At 39.5% G+C, this 23,220-nt stretch overlaps 1 protein-coding gene across 1 annotated transcript; it reads left to right on the forward strand.

Annotated features, from left to right (window-relative positions):
• The first annotated feature begins 8,339 nt into the window (after window positions 1-8,339).
• LOC107797955 (putative serine/threonine-protein kinase WNK10) lies at window positions 8,340-17,112 on the forward strand. Its single transcript, XM_075217828.1, has 7 exons — window positions 8,340-9,083; window positions 14,451-14,488; window positions 14,595-14,822; window positions 14,904-15,124; window positions 15,205-15,362; window positions 15,445-15,838; window positions 15,938-17,112. Exons 1-7 carry the CDS (start codon window positions 8,688-8,690, stop codon window positions 16,792-16,794), a joined length of 2,292 nt encoding a protein of 763 aa, XP_075073929.1. The 5' UTR covers window positions 8,340-8,687; the 3' UTR covers window positions 16,795-17,112.
• The last annotated feature ends 6,108 nt before the right edge of the window (window positions 17,113-23,220 follow it).

Here is a 23,220-nt window from a genome sequence, read left to right on the forward strand (position 1 = left end):
TCATGTGGTAGGCTGACGTGATAACCAACTACACCACGACACCTGTTCGTCGACTTCTTCGATCAACTATTAAAAGAAGTTTTTCTTGATCATCTTGTATTTTCTATTTACTCGAATGTCGTGAATTTATAACTCTACAAGTTAGAGTATTTTTTATCGCATAGATAACATACACTCCAACCTCTTTTTGCCACGTGTATATATATATATATCGCAATTATCAAATAATTCATGTCAATAAATAAATCTCTAGTCCAAATTTGTAACAGTAATTACTTGTCATTTTGATCAATGTACATCATAATCTTTGTTGAAATAGCGGCACGTTTCAAAAGAAAGAGTAAATGACTTGCTTTTCATGCATTCTAGAAAAATTATAGACGGCATAATAAAATTTTCTATTATACTTACAAAGTTACAGTTTATACTGATACTGATTTCTAATAGTACAAGTTACCAATCACTTTATTATATAACTATTTATAAATTATAATTGCTTTTAAACAACTTAACTGTATAAAACTTTTACGCTACTAATATGTATTTCAAACTTTTATATTATCAATACGTAATTAAGATCTCGCAAAAATTTTAGATGGTGAACCTTATATTATCATACCAAAATTAGAGAACTTACTAATTTTGTCTTCATATGAGGTGGATGCATCTTCATGAAGGGGTTGGTGCTGTTGGGAATAAACCCCGAAAAAATAGTATTCACGGTATTAGTGATAAACGCAGAACACTAAGTTATGGTTAAATCAGCAAGAATAGAAAGCAGCAAAAATGACACCAAGATTTTACGTGGAAACCCTTCTGAATAAGGGAAAAACCACAGCCAAGAGGAGCAACTGATATCACTATAGCAAGGAATTTTACACTGTGTAGTAACGAGTAAAAATACTCATAAGACCACTACACTCTCAAAAGAAATAAACACTCTTTTGCTTTTTCCACCTCACTACAATATCTCTCACACTCTATTTTTCTTCACAAACTATTTTCTTATAGTTTATGGAATACCTTACTCTCTCTTTTCTCTCTTTGTTGGTGTGTTGAAATGAGAGTTGAAGCTCTCCTTTTATAGCCAAAGTTTCACTCTCTAAAGCCTACAATATTTGACAATTTACACACACTTTTCACAATTCAACAAAGTTGGCTACCAACCCCAAAAAATTCAACAAGGTTGGCTACCTAACCAAACCAAGTCAATAAAATTGGCTACCAAATAATTCAACAAGGTTGGCTACCAAACCAAACCAAGTCAACAAAATTGGCTACCAAATCATTTCAATGAGATAGACACCATATCAATCTCCCCCTCCAGTCTCATTCATCTAGAGGAGGTAGCACTGTCTTCTAGTCCGAGTGCACGCCGACAAGTTCTTTGCATAGCTCGAACTTGTCTCTTGGTACCACCTTGGTTAACATATCAGTAGGATTTTCACTCGTGTGAATCTTTTTGACCTGTAAAGATTTGTTCTTCACCTGCTCACGAATCCAATGATATCTCACATCTATATACTTTGTTCTTGCATGGTACATGGAGTTTTTGCTTAGGTCTATTGAACTCTGACTGTCGCAATAGACAACATACTCCATCTGTCGCAATCCAAGTTCTTGAAGAAATCTCTTGAGCCATATCATCTCTTTGCCAGCTTCAGTAGCCGCAATATACTCCGCTTCAGTTGTAGATAGTGCGACACACTTCTGCAACTTTGACTGCCATGATATAGCTCCCCTGAAAAAGTAAACAAATATCTAGTAGTGGATTTTCTGTTATCAAGGTCACCTGCCATATCAGAATTTGTATAGCCCTTCAAAATTGGATTTGATCCTCCAAAACATAAGCATTCACGTGAGCTTCCTCTTAGATACCTGAGTATCCACTTTACAGCTTCCCAATGCTCTTTTCCTGGATTTTCGAGAAATCTGCTAACAACACCGACTGCATGAGCAATATCTGGTCGAGTGCATACCATTGCATACATCAAACTTCCAACGGCAGAGGAATAAGGAATCTTGGCCATTCTCTCTTTTTCCTCCGTTGTTGTTGGACACATCTTCTTGCTCAACTTCAGATGACCAGGAAGAGGTGTGCGAACCAACTTAGCACTTTTCATATTGAAGCGCTCCAGTACACGTTCTATGTACTTCTCCTATGACAAGTAAAGCTTCCTTTCGTTTCTCGAACAAGTAATTCTCATGCCCAAAATCTGCTTAGCATGACCCAAGTCTTTCATTGCAAAAGACTTATTCAACTGTTTCTTCAACTCGTCAATCTTAAAAGAATTCCTGCCCACAATAAACATATCATCCACATATAGCAAGAGGATGATAAAATCGTTATCAGAAAATCTTTGTACAAACACATAGTGATCTGAAGAAGTCTTCTTGTAGCCTTGCTCCCCCATAACAGACTCAAACTTCTTGTACCACTGTCTGGGAGCTTGCTTCAATCCATATAGACTCTTCTTAAGTTTGCATACAAGATTCTCTTTACCGTTTGCCTTGAAACCTTCAGGTTGTTCCATATAAATCTCCTCTTCTAAGTCACTATGAAGAAAAGCAGTCTTCACATCCATTTGCTCAATCTCCAAATCAAGACTAGTAGTCAAACCAAGAACTGTCCGAATGGAGGACATTTTCACGACAGGAGAAAATATTTCGTCAAAGTCAATACCTTTTCTTTGACCAAATCTCTTGACAACCAATCTAGATTTGTATCTGAACTTCAAACTATGTTCTTCAGCTTTAACTTTGAATACCCACTTGTTCTTCAAAGCTCTCATGTCCTTAGGCAATTTCACCAACTCATAAGTATGGTTCTCATGCAGAGATTTCATCTCATCTTGCATGGCTTCAATCCATTGATCCTTGTGCTCATCTTATAGCCTCCGCATAACATTCAGGTTCTCCCCCCTTAGTGAGTAATACATACTCATTGGGTGAATAACGGGAAGAAGGAGTACGAGGTCTAGAAGACCTCCTGAGTGGAATATCTAACTCGTCAACAGCTTCGTGAGTATGAGCATCTACCTCATCAACATTAGCATTGTTATTACCATCACCATCAATATGTTGATCTGGAATATGGTTCTGGGCATCACCATCATTATTGAGCCCACCAGCGTCATCCCCATTTGTATGAGGAACTTGATCAAGATTAACTAAACCTTCAGAACTTGAAGATTTTAACTTCTCCGCTTTGTTAATATCTTCAATGGTTTGATCCTCCACGAAGATAACATCACGGCTTCTCACAACCTTCTTCTCAATTGGATCATATAGCCTGTAACCAAACTCATCAAGGCCATAACCAATGAAGATGCACTGCCTTGTCTTGACAGTTAATTTTGACCTCTCATCTTTAGGCACATGTACAAAAGCTTTGCAACCAAACACTTTCAAGTGGTCATAGGAAACATCCTTGTCATACCAAACTTTGTTTGGAACATCACTTTGCAAAGCAACCGCAGGGGATAGATTAATAACATGTGCGGCGGTCAACAAAGCCTCACCCCAAAAGGAATTCAACAACTTTGCTTCAGAAAGCAAACATCTGACTCTTTCCATCAATGTCCTATTCATCCTTTCTGCTAAACCATTAAGTTTAGGAGTCTTAGGAGGAGTCTTCTGGTGTCTGATACCCTGTTGTTTGCAGTATTCGTCAAACGGTCCACAATATTCACCACCGTTATCAGTACGAATACACTTCAGCTTCTTTCCAATTTCTCTTTCAACTGAAGCCTGAAACTGCTTAAAGACACCTAACACTTGGTCTTTAGTCTTCAAGATGTAGACCCAAAGTTTTCTTGAACAATCATCAATAAAGGTAGCAAAATAAAGTGCACCACCCAAAGTTCTTGTCTTCATTGGACCACATAAATCTGAATGCACCAACTCAAGCAACTCTGTCTTTCTTGAAGGAGGATGAGACTGGAAAGAAACTCTTTTTTGTTTTCCAGCCAAGCAGTGCTCACATTTTTCTAATTTTGCACTTTCAAAATTTGACAACAATTTCTTCTTGGCCAGAACATTTAGTCCTTTCTCGCTAATGTGGCTAAGCCTCTTATGCCATAACGTTGAAGAGTTATGGCTCTCAACGGCATTCACCATATAAACACAGGTAGAGGCCGTAGTCCAGTATAGACCACGACGCTTTTCCCCACAAGCCACAATCATGGAGCCCTTAGTGAGCTTCCACTTTCCAGCACCATTGGTACTGACATATCCCTCATCATCCAAAACACCAACAGAGATCAAGTGTAAACGAACATTAGGTGCATGCTTTACATTATTTAAAACTAGTTTAGTTCCAATACTAGTTTCCAAACAAATCGTTCCAACACCAGCCACCCTAGATACAGTCTCATTACCCATACTCAGAGTTCCAAAGTCACCCTGAGTATAGGATGAGAAAAATTCCTTCCTTGATGTCACATAAGATGCGGCACCACTGTCCACAACCCAGCTTGACTCATCACAAGCAATATTTATCAAATCCGCATCAAGGACTGTAACAAGATCTTCTGTAGTGACGGTGGCCACACGATTGCCATTTTCTTTCTGTTCTTCCTTGTCTCTATTCTCCTTTTTCAAAATCCGGCAGAACTTCTTTGTGTTCCCTTTCTTCCCGCAATGATAGCACTCAATATCTTTAAGTCTGCTTCTGGATTTGCTTCTATTATGTTCTCTATTTTGAGAACCCCGATTCTTGTTTCTCCCCCTAGAGTCCGTTACCAAGACATCTGATGAGGAGGAACCCTGAGATTTTCTTCTCATCTCTTCATTTAAAAGGCTGCTCTTGGTAAGATCCATAGAGATCACACCATCCGGAGCAAAATTTGATAATGAAGTTCTAAGAATTTCCCAAGAATCTGGTAGGGAACCAAGTAGAAATAAGCCTTGAATTTCTTCATCAAATTTAATGCCCATAACAGATAACTGGTTCATGATCCCCTGAAAATTATTCAGATGATCTGTCATCGCGGAACCATTGTGGTATTTTAAACCCAACATTTGCTTTATCAGAAACATCTTGTTGTTTCCAGTTTTTCGAGTATACAAACTTTCAAGGTGCTCCCATAGGGTCCGAGCATGTGTCTCCCCAGAAATATGGTTCAAAATATTAATGTCAACCCACTGTCTAATAAAGCCGCAAACCTGCCTGTGTAACAGATTCCACTCTTCATCTAATTTATTATCAGGCTTTACAGTGGCGAAGACAGGTTGATGAAAATTCTTGACATAGAGCAAATCTTCCATTTTGCCCTTCCAAATGACATAATTTGTGCCATTCAAGGTAACCATTCTACTAGTATTGGCTTCCATCGTTTATCACAAATACAAATACTATTTATTAGGAGACCAACGTAATTCTTTTCTGATGTGGAAGTTCAGATTATGCTGCAACCACAGAGCATACTCAGATAGAACCTTGGCTATGATACCACTTGTTGGGAATAAACCCCGCAAAAATAGTATTCACGGTATTAGTGATAAACGCAGAACACTAAGTTATGGTTAAATCAGCAAGAATAGAAAGCAATAAAAATGACACCAAGATTTTACGTGGAAACCCTTCTGAATAAGGGAAAAACCACAGCCAAGAGGAGCAACTGATATCACTATAGCAAGGAATTTTACACTGTGTAGTAATGAGTAAAAATACTCATAAGACCACTACACTCTCAAAAGAAGTAAACACTCTTTTGCTTTTTCCACCTCACTACAATATCTCTCACACTCTATTTTTCTTCACAAACTATTTTCTTATAGTTTATGGAATACCTTACTCTCTCTTTTCTCTCTTTGTTGGTGTGTTGAAATGAGAGTTGAAGCTCTCCTTTTATAGCCAAAGCTTCACTCTCCAAAGCCTACAATATTTGATAATTTACACACACTTTTCACAATTCAACAAAGTTGGCTACCAACCCAAAAAAATTCAACAAGGTTGGCTACCTAACCAAATCAAGTCAATAAAATTGGCTACCAAATAATTCAACAAGGTTGGCCACCAAACCAAACCAAGTCAACAAAATTGACTACCAAATCATTTCAATGAGATGGACACCATATCAGGTGCAGGAGAAAAATTTATGGCCATTATGTGATACATCTTTATCCCAAAAAGTATAACATTATTTCCTTTTTGAAAATTATTTAATTTTGGCATCTCCATAACCATTTCTCCTTAATTAGCTTATTTGATACTCCTATAAACTTAGCTTTTTTATTTTTAGTCTAGCAGTTACTGCATTTTTTTCGCCGAGGTTACTGCAATTGTTTAGTTACATTTAATCTAACCTAAATCATGTTCATAATTCCAATTAAATCAGAGAGGAGAAATGAAATTGATAACAGATGAGTAAATCGAACGGACAAGTGTTTGTTCCAGCATTATCTTCTCCTCTCTTATATCAATTCCACATACCCCATTTCATACCTTTTCTTTCTCTTTCCTCCTAAAAAAAAGTTGATTATTTTTCCCTCTAATCTCCATCATCATGTAGCTAAAGCCTTCGTCTATAGTTTATATTAAAGGAGGAGCCACCGACAACGAAATGGCGTCGGAAACTTCGTCATGATTGCGAAGGGTTTGTAACATCTCGACGATGAAAGGTGTGCTACTAAACCTTAAGAAAGAGATGATGACTGGGTAAGAAGGAGAGAAACGGAATTGTAAAAACAAAGTTAATGACGGGAACTAACAAGGAAGATCGAAGGAAAATAGTGTTCATGCAAGAAGGGGAATGGCAGAAACTTCTGAAAAAACGAAACCCCCATCTATTTATAGGGATGGATGGCGCGAGAATCGAAGTAAAGGATTATCGATGGCACTAAAACCAAAGCGACAGGCACGCAGACGCTGTCTCGGGAAGATGCGTAATAATGACGTGCGTGGTTGTGATCGTACGTCACCCCGTGGTAACCACATCAATCATGACTACCTTAGTTGTGTCGTTCTCTCGACCTAGGTCGACCCGGCTTGATTCAATAGCCAAATTCTCCCGAAGCGAAAGCAAATAATGGCTGCTTATCGAGGACGCACAAGGCTACTACCTCAACAAGCGGATGGACTAACTGTATAGATCCAAATTTGACGAGCACGGTAACGGATAAGCAGGACAAAGGACGGGGGCGACCACGATATAACAACTGAAGGTAGTTCTCACAAAGGCTGATGCCAAAAGCGGGAAGCCGAGATGGGATAGTAACAGTAGCTTAGGTTAATTCAAACGTGGACATAAAAAATATTCCTTTGGATATTCTTTATGCTGTACTTTTTAGGGTTTTTGTGGAATATTCCTCATAAATAGGAAAAGATAAGGAATAAAATGGGATCTGCTTCTCTGAACTAGAACATGTTGTAAAGGTTGAGAGAAGAATATACGAAAAAGTTGTCTTATTCATTTATTTATTCAAGCACACATTGTTCATTCTTGATCCCTAAATCTCAAGATTCCATATGCATCTTGACTTCTCACTTTTCCACGACGCCGTAGAAAAAAAGGAACATCCCAATCATATAATCATTGGGTGGTAGATCCCTTCCCATTACATTCCTTGTCATTACTTAAAGTTATTATACATTTATGTTATCATATTTATTGCCAATCGTAGCACATTAAATTCGTTGTTTAATACTCCTGAACTCTACTCGTTATACAAGGGCTTTATTTTATTCGGTCTAAAATTTATTAAATTCAACTAAGATTCACCCTTTAACTTATCACTAATTGGTTTAGCATTTATTTGCTCAAACACCAATCACTTTATTATATAACTATTTACAAATTATAATTTCTTTTTATACAACTTAACTGTATAAAACTTTTACGCCATTAATATGCATTATAAACTTTTATGTTATCAGTACGTAAAATTTAAGATCTCGGAAAACTTTTAGGTGGTCATGAACCTTATATTATCATACCAAAAATAGTAAAATATTTAGGATCATAGAGAACTTACTAATTTTGTTTTCATATGAGGTGGATGCTCTTCATGGAGGAGTTGGTGCAGGAGAAAAACTTATGGCCATTATGTGATACCTCTTTATCCCAAAAAGTATAACATAATTTCCTTTTCGAAAATTATTTAATTTTGGCATCTCCATAACCATATATCCTTAATTACATGATTTGTTGTGGCTTATTTGATATTCCTATAAACTTAGCTTTTTATTTTTTGTCTAGCGGTTACTGCATTTCAATTAAACCAGAGAGGAGAAATGAAATTAATAACAGATGAGTAAACCGAACGGACAAGTGTTTGTACCAGCATTATCTTCTCCTCTCTTATATCAATTCCACATACCCCATTTCATACCTTTTCTTTCTCTTTCCTCCTAAAAAAAAGTTAATCGTTTTTCCCTCTAATCTCCATCATCATTTAGCTAAAGCTTTCATCTTATTATCTATAGTTTATTTTTTTCATTTTTTTTTTCCTATCATACTTAGCCCTTCTTTATCCCATAATTAATAACTATGTTTTGAAGGGTTAATTCATCATAAGCAATTTGGAAAGAAAAAAATAATCATCACTTAGCACTACATGGCCTGAATATTTTTCTTGAGAAAGATATAAAGAAGAAGGTGGCGGTGTAATGTGAAGTTTGGTAATTGTGATGATAAGAATTTTCATTTTGTAAATGAAATTTTAGCTGTTAGCCTCGATTTTGAATGCCGATCACGTTGAAGATTTTTCCACGTGTGATCGGCATTCTTTTATTCCGAGGCATTTACCCACACGCAAATAAGTTGTCTTCTTTTTCTGGGCAACATTTGATTAATACATTGTTTTTCTGTTATTTCTGGGTTGTCCTGCTTTGGATTGTGTTTGTTAAATCTTGTTATTCGTTTGTTATAATTGTTTGGTTGATTACGGGAATGAGTTTCGGGGGTGCATCAGGATGTTCTTATCATTCTGGAAATGGACATGGATTTGGAAATGGAAGCCCTTTACGACGTTCTTCCAGTAACAAAAGCGGATCTTTTGGTTCTGCTGCTAATGATCATCAGCAACCTAATCACCAAGTTGATTTCGTTGAAAAAGATCCCAAGGGTCGCTATGTTCGGGTAATTCTCTTTACTCTGTATTGTTTTCCTTATGCATTATAGTTTTGGACATTGCTTCATTTCTATTAATGAGTATTACAATGCAACCGGTGACAGGGTCCAAATTAAGGAATTATACAGTCGGTTCTAACTATTTTGGGATTGAGTCACTGTTGTTGTTGTGCTTCTTTTGTTTATGCTTTAATGTATAACAACAACAACAACCCAGTGAAATTCCACTAATGGAGTATGGGGAGGGTAGTGTGTACGCAGTCCTTACCCTTACCCCGAAGGAGTAGAGAGGCTGTTTCCGAAAGACCCCCAGCTCAAGAAGACAAAAAGACAAACGAAGACAATATTAGTAACACCACAGAAATAATATGAAAGAATATATATATATATATATGAAAATTAGGAACAACATGAAAATAAAGGAATGATACAAAGCAAAAGCAAAATAGTATCCCTACCAAACTAGTCTCCCAAAGTTATGGCATAAGGCAAGACTCAACTACCTCCTAGCCTACAACCCTAATACTCGACCTCCACATGTTCCTATCAAGTGTCATGTCCTCGGAAATCTGAAGTATCGCCATATCCTGCCTGATCACCTCCCCCAATACTTCTTAGGCCGCCCTCTACCTCTTCTCGAGCCCTCCACAACCAGCCATTCGCACCTCCTTACCAGAGCATCTAGGCTTCTCCTCTGAACGTGCCCGAACTATCTGAGCCTTGCTTCCCGCATCTTGTCATCAATGGGAGCCACGCACACCTTCTCCCTAATATCATCATTCCTAATCTTATCCATCCTACTATGCCCGCACATCCACCTCAACATCCTCATTTCTGCTACCTTCATCTTCTCGATATTTGATTTCTTAACCGGCCAACACTCGGCCCCATACATCATGGCCGGCCTAACCACCGCTTTATAGAACTTACGTTTGAGTATTAGTGGCACTCTTTTGTCACACAATACTCCAGATGCTAACCTCCACTTCATCCATCCTGCCCCGATACGGTGCGTAACATCCTCGTCGATCTCCCCTCCCCCCTGGATAACCGACCCAAGGTACTTGAAGCTGTCTCTACTCGGGATGACCTATGATTCAAGCCTCACATCCACGCCCACTTCCCTCTGCTCAGCGCTGAACTTACACTCCAGGTACTCCGTCTTTGTTCTGCTAAGCTTGAAACCCTTAGATTCAAGAGTTTGCCTCCAAACCTCCAGCCTCTCATTACCACCGGTTCGCGATTCATCGATCAGAACTATGTCATCGACGAATAGCATGCACCATGGCACATCCCCTTGAATGTGATGTTTAACGCGTCCATCACCAGGGCAAATAGGAACGAGCTAAGCGCAGAACCTTGGTGTAACCCCATAACAACCGGAAAATCTTCACAGTCGCCTCCTACTGTCCTTATCCGAGTCTTTGACCCATCATACATGCCCTTAATAGCCATAATGTAGGGAACTGACACGCCTTTTGCCTTCAAGCTTCTCCAAAGAACTTCTATAGGAACCTTGTCATACGCTTTTTCTAGGTCAATAAACACCATGTGCAGATCATTCTTCCTATCTCTGTACTGCTCAACCAACCTCCTTACAAGGTGTATAGCTTCTGTAGTAGAACGACCCGGCATGAAACCAAATTGGTTGTCGGAAACGGACACCGTCATCCTCAACCTTGCTTCAACCACCCTCTCCCATACTTTCATACTATGGCTTAATAATTTGATACCCCTATAATTGTTACAACCCTGGATATCACCTTTGTTCTTATACAGTGGGACCACCGTACTCCACCGCCACTCATCCGACATCCTTTTCGCCTTAAAAATAACATTCAACAACCTAGTCAGCCACTCCAACCCTGTTTTCCCCACACACTTCCAAAATTCTACCGGAATCTCGTCAGGCCCGGTCGCTTTGCCCCTGCTCATCTTACTCATAGCTCCCACAACCTTCTCAACATTGATGCGCCTGCAGTACCCAAAGTCACTGCGACTCTCGGAATACTCCAATTCACTGAGCACAATATCCCGGTCCCCTACTTCATTGAGAAGTGTTTGGATGTAAGTCTGCCATCTCCTCTTAACCTGGGAATCTTCCATCAATACTATACCATCGTCGTCCTTGATGCATCTCACTCGGTCTAAATCTCGAGCTTTCCTCTCTCTCAGCCTGGCCAGCCTAAATAACTTATTCTCCCTTCCTTTCTCCCTTAGTTCCTCGTACATACGACTATAAGCCGCAGTCTTAGCCTCTGTAACCGCCAGCTTCGCTTCCTTCCTAGCTACCTTATACCTCTCCATGCATGCTCGCCTCCCCCCCTCACCTATGCTCCCCACTAACTTTCGGTACGCCTCCTTTTTCGCTTCCACTTTACCTTGTACCACTTCATTCCACCGCCAGTCTCCTTTGTGCCTGCCGGAGACGCCTGTTGAGACCCCTAACACCTCTCTCGCAGCCTCTCTTATATAGTTTGCTGTCGTTGACCACATAGAGTTCGCGTCACCACTGCCCCTCTAAGCTCCCATAACCGACAACCGCCCTTCCAACTCTTAAGCTTTGTCCTTAGTTAAGGCTCCCCACCTGATTCTCGATCTTCCTCGAGCAGACATTTTCCTCCTCTTCACCATAATACCAACGTCCATCACCAAGAGCCTATGTCGCGTCACGAGTGTCTCACCTGGAATCACCTTGCAATCCTTGCACAACCCTCTATCGTGCCTCCTGAGGAGGAGATAGTCAATCTGAGTCTTCGCCACCGCATTTTGAAAAGTAACCAAATGCTCTTCCCTCTTCGGAAAGCAAGAGTTAGCAACCACCAACCCAAAAGCCTTAGCGAAGTCCAGTAACAAGGTTCCTCTTCTGTTCCTCTCCCCAAAGTCGAAGCCTCAATGCACTTCGTCATACACACCTGCGGTCGATCCAATATGGCCATCGAAATCCCCTCCTATGAATAACTTCTCAGTAGGTGGTACTTGACGTATAATCTCATCCAACCCCTTCCAAAAGCGCTGTTTAACCTCCTCATCTAGGCCCATAACAATGTTTACGATGAACTAACCAACCACCAACTTAATAATCATCAATCTATCATTCACTCGTCTAACCTCAACAACAGACTCTCTAAGTTCCCTATCCACCAAAATATCCACTTCATTCTTACCCTTCTGGGTTCCAGAGTTCCAAAGTTTATACCCATCCGCGTCCCTCGCTCTCGACCCTGCCCACCTTGTCTCCTGGACACACGCTATATTGACCCTCCTCTTCTTGAGGATCTTCGCCATCTCTATAGATTTACCTGTCAATGAACCTACGTTCCATGACCCAATTCTCAACCGATGGACACCTTTGTTCCCTTTACCTCCCTTGCATCCCAACCCACCTCCTAGCTCCCGCCCTACCTCCCGACCCACCCCCCGCACGCCCCGAGGAGATGAACTCACTCGACCATCCCAGACTACAGCCACTGTAACTCCGCGGACTAGGGGGAGTCACTACCAGACACCACAGAACAAACTAGAATAAGACAAGATGCCACTACAGGCGCCCTAATCCGGTGACTAAACTAATAAGAACTAAAAGGACAACAATTTTATTAACACAATAGAGATAAATAGGCAAACAGGAGGTACCAATTCCCGTGACTATAACCTTGGAATTGTCTTGGTATACTCGACTGTATTGCGTCCACCTAGCTCGTTTGCGTCTAACTCCTGCTGTTCCGTGCTGATACTCGGGTTGTTTTTCACTGTTTGCACGTGCACGTCTCGCTCTCCGCCCAAAGCCACCGGTCCTAACTGAAACTATCAGACAGGTCCTGCTGCGTCGTGTCGGAAAGCTCTGGCTTGAAGCCGGATCTGGTTTATGTGTCACCACGGCACCGCAACCAGGCCTGAAACCTGACTGTGGTTGTTCCCACTCGCCGGCGACTGATTCGTGTCTCGCCGGAGTAAGAGGGGGAGAAGACAAGACGGGAAAGGAGAAGAGGCGGGATGAGAGAGATGGGCAGAGAGAGAGAGGAGGGGTGTTGGATGATGGGGAGGAGAGAGGGGCGAGGGGACTTACCTGCGCGGAGGGTGGTCGCCGGCGACTGGATTAGTTGCTGTTAGAAATTTTGTTATGTTACCGTTGGGCGTTGGCAGTGAGCGTTTGGAGAGAGAGAGAGCGTTCTTTTAATCTGAGAGTTTGTCCGTTTTCCAGAGTAGTTATGCTTTAATGTGTATTTTCTTGAATTTGTTTGATAATTTATGTCAAGTATAGCAAAATTCAGTTTTTCTTTACTTAGGAGAATAACACATTGTACTCACATAGATGCTTTTAGGTGGTCTATAGTCGAAACTCAGAGGCGAAAGAAATGCATATTAAATCATATATGATTCATTTCTTCCTTTGTTGTTTTGGATCCTTTCACAATATTGTTAAATACATAAACATAAGCAATATCATGTGGTTGTAGTTCAAAGCAACAATTTGTTGTTGTAAGAGTTCACATCTGTAAATCACAAACATTAATATCTGAATGTTGCTAAATTAACAATGGTAGTTGTTTCGAACTTTGAAGATGGTTTGCTTAGTTTATGTAATCCCTATTTTTCATAGTGTGCTAACACTCCAAGAGAAATAAAAAAAATCCGTGGATGGAAAGTAAAGGTCAAGCAAGGCCAGCTTCAGCTCAAACCAATTTGAAGATGTTCAATCAAAGAGAAAATTCTTGGCAGCGCGGTAACAAACTACCACAACTGCCTAAGGATTAAAGACCAAACTACTCAAACTGCCATACACTGCGCTTCCCAAACTGCTAATTCCTTTGGTCATGCTGCTTCCTAATTTTTTTTTTTGTGTGTTGGGTTGGGGGGGAGGGGGGATGAAAAGAAGAGAGAGACGTGAGCGGAGAGAGAGAGAATCCTTATAAAAAGGATGGAAACAGAAGGAAAAAAATAATTCAAAAACTGGTTTTTTTATTCTTGCTGATAATGGGATCAGAATAGTAAGTTGCACTAGAATGATTGAGCTTATGCTAATCCATGTTATGTTTTTCGTTTTGTTGAATTACCATATGGGATAATAATATGTGCTTTCAAGTTCGAAGTGCAATATGTAATTTTCATCAAAATAATAGAATGTTAAACAAGGAAGTGAAACTTTTTATGTGATTGAGAAAGCTGTGCAAAGGAGTATGGGATTCTCTTTTTTCCTTGAGGCTAAATTCTAGTTCTGTAGCAATTTTTTGCTTCCAAGCGAACAGACAAAAAAAATCGTAGAAGTTTGAATTTTAAGACAAAATTGGAAATGTTCTTTTGTTTAGCACTGAAAACTTCTGAGTATTATTTCACTGACAATCCTTTATATTACCTGCTTGTATTTTTCTACAGTATAATGAAGTATTGGGCAAGGGAGCATTCAAGACTGTGTATGTTCCTAAACTCTTTAGCAGATCTTTATTGTTCCTTTGTAAAAGTACTAATTGCGTATTCAGAGCATAAAATATTTTGTCTTTTAATTTAATTGTGTTTCAGCTACAAGGCATTTGACTTGCTTGATGGTATTGAAGTTGCATGGAGCCGAGTGAAAGTCGATGATGTTTTGCAGTCACCAGACAACTTAGGAAAGTTGTATGCGGAGATTCATCTTCTTCGACAATTGAAGCATGACAATATAATGAAGTTCTGCGATTCGTGGATTGATGACAAGAAAAGAACAGTTAACATGATAACTGAACTCTTCACATCTGGGAACCTGAGGCAGTGAGTTTCTTATAGTTTCTCATTTTATTTGTTTGCAAATTGTGTTGTCGTACAATAACTATGTAAGGTTGTGGCTATCAGATACCGTAAGAAGTATAGAAGTGTTGATATGAAGGCTATAAAGAATTGGGCAAGGCAGATACTTCAAGGGTTAGACTATCTTCATTGTCAGAGCCCTCCTATCATTCATAGGGACTTGAAATGTGACAACATATTTGTCAATGGAAATCACGGAGAAATTAAGATTGGGGACCTTGGATTGGCGACGATTATGGAGCAGCCTACTGCTAAGAGTGTAATTGGTATGGGTATTTCTTGTATCGATATGCTTTGAAATAATGTCTCCTCTTCTAGAGTGCTAACTTTATCTATTGCTCTAAAGGGACGCCGGAGTTCATGGCCCCCGAGCTTTATGAAGAAGAATACAATGAATTAGTGGACATATATTCCTTTGGAATGTGTATGTTGGAATTAGTAACCTTCGAATATCCTTATAGTGAATGTAAAAATCCTGCTCAAATTTTTAAGAAAGTTAGCTCGGTAAGTTCAATAAAGTTGCTTCTTTAAGTTGTCTAGTCTATTACATACATGTTTTTGTAAATCTAAGGAAGTTTTATTTCAGGGTGTTAAACCTGCTTCCCTCGGCAAAGTTGTCGATCCCCAAGTCAAAGGATTCATTGAAAAATGCCTGGTTCCTGCTCCTCAAAGGTTGCCTGCCAGGGACCTTCTTAAAGATCCATTTCTTCAATTCGAGAATTTAAATGAGCCAATCCATAGTCTTTTGCAGTCACCTTACCAAAGTCCAAGATCACTAAGTTCATTGAAATCTGCACCTCATTCTATGGATGTAGATTCTGAGTATAACCGGTCAGTATATACAGACTCCCATTGTGGAAGTCCTTGTGCTCCAACATTGGAATTCCAAAGGTTTCATCAGAATAATGAATTTAAATTGACGGGTAAGAAGAATGATGAGAACTCAGTTTCACTGACCTTGCGAATTAAAAGCCCTTCGGGTAAGTACATCCCTTCTATTTCATTATTGTCTTTATTTCTTTGGCTTTCTGGAATCAATTAGGCTTTTGTTTATTTAAAGCCTTTGAATTATTTTGCAGGCAGAGTACGGAATATACACTTCAATTTCTATCTTGATACTGACACTGCACTTTTAGTTGCGGCTGAGATGGTTGAACAATTGCAACTAGATGATCATGATGTAGATTTTATTGCTGACTTCATTGACTACCTAATAATGAAAATTTTGCCTAGTTGGAAGCCTCCCTCTGAGTACCGTTCTAGTGGAGGGAGAAGTCATGCTCTTGAGAACTACCTAACCTTGTCACCCAACCCTACCACATCTAATGCTCGACAAGATGATATTCCAGCTCTGGGTATGAATAACCAAATTAGCACTCAAGCTGATGAAGATAAATTGTATGCTAATTCAAATGGCACTTCTTGTCATGTTACTTTTGCTTCCCCTTCACATTTGGCAAATGTGATAGACGACGAGTCTCAAGGTTCAGTTGCTTCTCAAGTAATGGGAAAAAGTTCTTCTCTAAAGAATGGGAATTCATTTGGATTTGGCGATTACTTTACAGATGTTGTCTCTAAAGGTTCTAGTGGAAACTTGTCGGAGATAGATTTCACGGGTTTGTTTCATGATGAATGTAAGTTGCAAGGAAACGGTGGCGATTATGTAGAATGCATATTAACAAATGAATATGGAAAGACTCTGGAGGTAATTTTGACAGATACAGATGGAGGAGCTTCCAAAGGCATGAGTTTGTCAAGCAGTTGTTCATTTTTATCGTTAGTAGAGATAGATGAGGATACCGAGTTAAAGTTAGAGCTTGACACAATTGAAGCGCAATATCAGCAGTGTTTTCAGGAACTCTCAAGAATGAAGCAGGAGGCGTTAGAAGCGTGCAGGAAGAGATGGACAATGAAGAAAAAGTTGGCAGGACAGTGAATGAGAATAGCTGACTTCATTCAAATATAAGGTTGTTTTTTTCTTAATTTACTGATCGATATGATCACATATATTTGAATGGATTTTGGTAATTTTTTTTTTCAGACCTAACTTCCTTCATTCCCTTTTATTTGTGTGGGTGAAGATCATATGTACTTGTATAAAGAGTGTATATAGTCATATAGTTTTTCTTGTTTTTAGCCTTTTTATTTTATTCTCCGTGGCCATGGTTAGCCCCTTGTTTTGCAAGGATGCAAATGTTTTGGAATTTTTAACTTGTAATATTTGTTAGTAATGCACTTTCATTTCTCCCAGTAATTTCTTAACTGTAGTATGTTGAAACGAGCGAGGCAACTGGCCAATTATTTTGCTCATGTATATGTATACATTAAACTATATAAGGATAACTTTGTGCAGCTGCAAATTAAATAAGAGCATCGTTACATGAAAGTTAAAGACCGATTAAGAAAACAAAATGAGTTAAATTTGTTAAACAAAGTAATACACAATAATGAGCAAACTCATTCATGTTTAAGTTCCAATATAGTTTTGTTACCCTAAATATCAAAGAGATTTGTGTAATATTTGGAAATGGCGAAATGCGTAAGTGGCCCCTTTAAGTTTTACTTAATGATCAAACAAATATCTCAATTGACCCATTTATCTTTTAGACACTTCAAGTGGTTATTAAGTGAATCAAATAAAATTTAGCCTAATAGTTTTCTTTGAAAAAAACCAAAAATTTAGCCTCTCTTCTTCCTTTCTTCTTAACTAAACCACCTCAACCCACCATGAAACCACCATAGAGGCTAGGAAATCAGCCATTAAAGTTCGAACTAATCCACTAGAAACCACCAAAAACTGCCACCTTTCACCAAAAAATTCTACTGCCCATAACTTTCAGACCTCCGTCTAGTTCCATCGACCAAATTAGTCCCAAACCCAGCTGAAAGAAGCAGCAAAAATGCAGCAACAAGAGCTGCCAAAAACTACCAAATCTTTTTCTCAGTAGTCTTTCCACTCTCATCTCTATCATAAAAACACAATTTTTCTACCCTATTTCATTTTCACAGTAGAAATTTTGAGGACAATTCTACACCAAAAACAACAAATTAGAGGAAAAAAAAGGTAATATAAGCCTAAATTCATAATCAAAAAAATAATGGAGAGAAGATTGAAGAATCCAGTAGAATCCGTTTTTAGCTACGCTTGGAGAACAAATTTTCGACGATGGAGGTCGCATAATGAACTTTTCCGGCGAGGTTCACTAATAATCCCTTAGTGTGTTCTCTATTTGGCTATTATCTGTTAGTTTCATATTTGTATGAGTATTAATTTGTTGGTTGGATTTAAGAAAAGGGGATGGTGGACACAATTTGTTGTATGAGTCTTCTCTAGATTGTTGTAGATGTAGTGGCTGCAGTCTGGGATGATAGAATAAGGGCATGTCCTCGGGTGGGGCGGAGTGTGGGGTGGGGTTCAGGGGGTGGGTCGGGTAGCAGGGGAGGTAGAGGGGGCAAGGGAGCCTATAGGTTGAGAATCGGGTCATGGAACATAGGTTCACTAACGAGTAAATCCATAGAGTTGGCGAAAATCCTGCAGAAGAGGAAGATTAATATAGCGTGTGTCCAGGAGACTAGGTGGGTCGGATCGAGGGCGAAAAACGTGGATGGGTATAAGTTGTGGTACTCTGGTGTCCTAAGGGGTAAGAATGGAGTGGGTATCCTGGTAGATAGCCATCTTAGAGAGTCTGTGGTAGAGGTCAGGCGGGTGAATGATAGACTAATAACTATTAAGTTGGTGGTGGGTGAGGGTACTTTAAATGTCGTTAGCGCGTACGCACCGCAAGCAGGCTTGGATGAGGATATTAAGAGGCGCTTTTGGGAGGGGTTGGATGAGATTGTTCGTAGTATACCGCCTTCTGAGAGGTTATTCATAGGAGGAGATTTCAATGGTCATATTGGGTCATCTGCAGGTGGGTACAATGAGGTGCATGGCGGCTTTGGTTTCGGGGAGCGGAACAGAGGGGGAATTTCACTATTGGACTTTGCCAAGGCTTTTGATCTAGTCATTGCGAACTCGAGTTTTACGAAGCGTGATGAACATTTGGTTACTTACCAAAGTTCGGTGGCGAAGACTCAGATTGACTATCTCCTCCTCAGGAGATGCGACAGGAGGTTGTGCGAGGACTGCAAGGTTATCCCAAGTGAGACCGTCTCAACGCAGCATAGGCTTTTGGTGATGGACATTTTTATTAGGATAAGGAGGAAGAAGAGGCCAGTACAAGGACGCCCCAGGATTAGGTGGGGAGCCTTAACTAAGGATAAAACTAAAGAGTTGGAAGGAAGGTTATCGGCAATGGGAGCTTGGAGAAGTAGTGGGGACGCAAAAACAATGTGGTCGACGACGGCGGACTGTATAAGAAAGGCGGTGGGAGAGGTGTTAGGGATATCTACGGGCCACAATGGTGGCCACAAAGGGGATTGTTGGTGGAATGCAGTTGTCCAAGGTAAAGTGGAAGCAAAGAAGCCGGCTTACCTGCGGTTAGTAGGGAGCACTGACGAGGAGGAGAAGAGAGAGAACAGTCAAAGGCATAAGGTAGCTAGGAAGGAGGCGAAGATGGCAGTAACGTAGGCTAAGACGACAGCTTTTGCTCGTCTGTATGAGGAACTAAGGAACAAAGGTGGGGAGAAGAAGTTATTCCGAATCGCTAAGGCGAGAGAGAGGACAACTCGGGATTTGGACCAAGTGAGGTGCATAAAAGATGATGACGACAAAGTTTTGATGGGAGATGACCAGATTAAGAGGAGGTGGCAGACCTACTTTCATAAACTTCTAAGTGAAGAAGGGGATCAGGATATTATACTTGGGGAATCGAGGAATGCCGACAGTCACCATGAATTAAGTAATTGTAGGGACATTGAGATCGATGAAGTCATGGAGGCAATGCGTAAGATGAGAAGGGGCAGAGCTACCGGGCCAGACGAAATTCCGGTTGAACTGTGGAGGTGTGTGGGTAGAGCAGGCTTGGAATGGCTTACTGCATTATTTAGTGTTATATTCAAGACTAATAGGATGCCTGAAGAGTGGAGGTGGAGTACAATGGTCCCGTTGTATAAGAACAAAGGTGATGTCCAGAGCTGTAACAACTATAGGGGCATCAAATTACTAAGTCATACCATGAAAGTTTGGGAGAGAGTGGTAGAAATGAGAGTGCGAAGGACGGTGTCTATTTCAGACAACCAGTTCGGGTTCATGCCGGGGCGATCTACCACAGAAGCTATCCACCTTATTAGGAGGATGGTGGAACAGTACAGGGATAGGAAGAAGGATCTCCACATGGTGTTTATTGATCTGGAGAAAGCGTACGATAGGGTTCCTAGGGAGGTCTTATGGAGCTGCTTAGAGGATAAAGGGGTCCCAGTTGACTATATTAGGGTGATTAAAGACATGTATGATGGATCTAAGACTCGGGTTAGGACAGTAGGAGGTGACTCTGAACACTTTTCAGTTATTACGGGGTTGCACCAAGGGTCTGCGCTCAGCCCATTCCTATTTGCCCTGGTGATGGATGCACTGACTCATCATATTCAAGGGGAGGTGCCATGGTGCATGCTATTCACTGATGACATTATTCTAATTGACGAGACACGAGGCGGCGTCAACGAGAGGCTAGAGATTTGGATACATGCTCTTGAGTCTAAAGGTTTCAAGTTGAGCAGGACGAAGACGGAATACCTCGAGTGCAAATTTGGAGTTGAGCCGACCGAAGCGGGAGTTGAAGTGAGGCTTGACTCTCAAGTCATTCCCAAGAGGGGTAGTTTCAAGTACCTTGGATCGGTTATTCAGGGGATAGGGGAGATTGACGAGGATGTCACACACCGTATAGGGGTGGGGTGGATGTAGTGGAGGTTAGCGTCGGGAGTCTTGTGTGACAAGAAAGTGCCACCGTTACTAAAAGGTAAGTTTTATAGAGTAGTGGTTAGACCTGCAATGTTATATGGAACTGAATGTTGGCCGGTAAAGAACTCACATATCCAGAAGATGAAAGTAGCAGAGATGAGGATGTTGAGGTGGATGTGCGGGCATACAAGGATGGATAAGATTAGGAATGAAGATATTCGAGAGAAGGTGGGCGTGGCCCCCATGGAGGACAAGATGCGGGAAGTAAGACTAAAATGGTTCGGGCACATTCAGAGGAGGAGCACTGAAGCACCGGTGAGGAGGTGTGAGCGACTGGCTGTAGTGGGCACGCGGAGAGGTAGAGGGCGACCTAAGAAGTATTGGGGAGAGGTGATCAGTCAGGACATGGCACGACTTAGGATTACTGAGGACATGGCCCTTGACAGGGAATTATGGAGGTCGAGCATTAAGGTTGTAGGTTAAGGGAAAGTTGTGAATATTTCTACAACACAATAGAGTGAGACTAGCCAGTTAGGAGTTAGACTAAGAATGTCATTGGTCGTCTATTGATGCAGGGCTTTACCTGCTAGTTTTACTATACCAGCCATTTATTTCGTATTTCGTATTCTGTATTTCATATTTCATATCTCTTATACTGCTGTTATTTTGTTATGCATTTTTATGGTACTAATATATCGGCTCCTGTTGCTTTTTGAGCCGAGGGTCTCCCGGAAACAGCCTCTCTACCCTTCGGGGTAGGGGTAAGGTCTGCGTACGTATTACCCTCTCCAGACCCTACTTGTGGGATTATACTGGGTCGTTGTTGTTGTTGTTGGGATGATGGACACAAATGGTGCAAAGAAGAAGATGAAAGGGAGGGAAAAAGGGAGGACAGAAGAAGATGAAAGGGAGGGCGGAAGGTGGAGGGGGGAAGGGTAGTGTTGGTCTAGATAAAAGTAAAGGAAAAAGGGTTTCTCTTTCTTCTTTAACGTATTTTTTTTGTTAATTATATGTGTCAATTTTTTTATTACAACTAATCTTAGGGTACGCGCTTTGCGAGTGTATATTATATTCGTGAATTTATTATTTTGAGAAAATCTATCTCTATCTTTCTTATATATACCACATAATATATTTGAGTTGTAAAATACAAATTAGAAAAAGTAATCTGTCATCACATAAGTCCTCAAATATCTTACTATTATTTTTTTCTCGTTTGCCTCCGCCAATGTTGAGTTAATATTTTACAAGAAGTAATGTATAAAAAATATAGGGAGTTACCATTCTTTATAGTGAATGATGAAAAATTACAACTCATTTAGAATATGTTTTGTCTTCTAATGTTTTATCCTTGTCGCTTCAAGTTTGCTCTATCTCTAATTTCTCTTTTCACCAATATTTTTCTTATAAAAATAAATTTATATACCATATGAATTTTATCAACTTGAAAAATAGTTTTTCGTATATGAATAGCTTTAAAAGAAGTGAAATGAATTTATTTTGCTATTAATTCTAAAAACTCAAGTATTTGTTTAAAAAATCGTTTATTTTTATTCATATTTTAGTATGAAATCGTCAAGAATTTTACATTTTTAACTATAGTTATAATTTTATCCAATAAAAAATTATTTTTAAAGGGTAAAATGTCTATCTAATATTTTACTTTGGATCATCATATTTGCAGAATTATTAGTATTATTGACTCTTGTTGATCACGTCTCTTTATCTCTCGTTTAAAGTCTAAAATTTTTTACTATAAGTTCCAGATTATTAATGATAATAAAATTATCATGTACCTTAAGAGTTATATTAGTTAATTCTCTTTTTCAACAAATCTTCTTATTCACTGTTTTCTTTCATGGGTTTGGAAAGGATATACTTTTAAAGACCTTGAGATTTAACCTTAACATCACTAAAATTAGGGAGTATACTAACTTTTCATCACCAAACATTATAAAGAACATTCATAAGCATTATGAAATTAGAAGATGAAGAGAAAATCAAGTGGTTGGTATAAATGGGGCAACTTGGTAAGTAATATATTTTAGAAATATTTATAAAGTTCAAAATATTGGGCTAAGAATTTATATATATATATTGAGTTGTTACATATTAGTAGTTTTTACTTAGTTCAAATATAGAAAGCATTAATGATCAGCCTATTTTTAAAATTTCAAACTCCTAAATATTAGGATTTCAAATTCCTAAATATTAGAAAAATAACCTAAATAACAATTTAGTCCATTATGAAATCAACAAATAAAAGGTAAAAAGCGAACGATATTATATCCAAACGATAATTTCTTACTTATTCTTTGTTGACTTTGTTATTTTTGATTTTCTTGTTCGTCGTTATATCCAAACTCATTTTTCTCACTTGAACTAGGGTTGTGCATGGATCGGATTGGATCGGATTTAGCACATTTCAGATTAAAATTTCGGATTTCGGATTCCACAAAACGCAATCCGAATCCGATCCGGATTATATCGGATTGGATCGGATTGCATAATTTCGGATCGGTT

Source organism: Nicotiana tabacum, chromosome 7, assembly GCF_000715075.1.
Source record: "Nicotiana tabacum cultivar K326 chromosome 7, ASM71507v2, whole genome shotgun sequence".
Lineage (NCBI taxonomy): Eukaryota > Viridiplantae > Streptophyta > Magnoliopsida > Solanales > Solanaceae > Nicotiana > Nicotiana tabacum.

Coding starts and splice junctions, on each gene's coding strand:
- LOC107797955 (XM_075217828.1), top strand. CDS start 8,688: ATGCCGATCACGTTGAAGATTTTTCCACGTGTGATCGGCATTCTTTTA. Junction 9,084..14,450: donor CCAAGGGTCGCTATGTTCGG/GTAATTCTCTTT, acceptor ATTTTTCTACAG/TATAATGAAGTATTGGGCAA. Junction 15,125..15,204: donor TACTGCTAAGAGTGTAATTG/GTATGGGTATTT, acceptor ATTGCTCTAAAG/GGACGCCGGAGTTCATGGCC.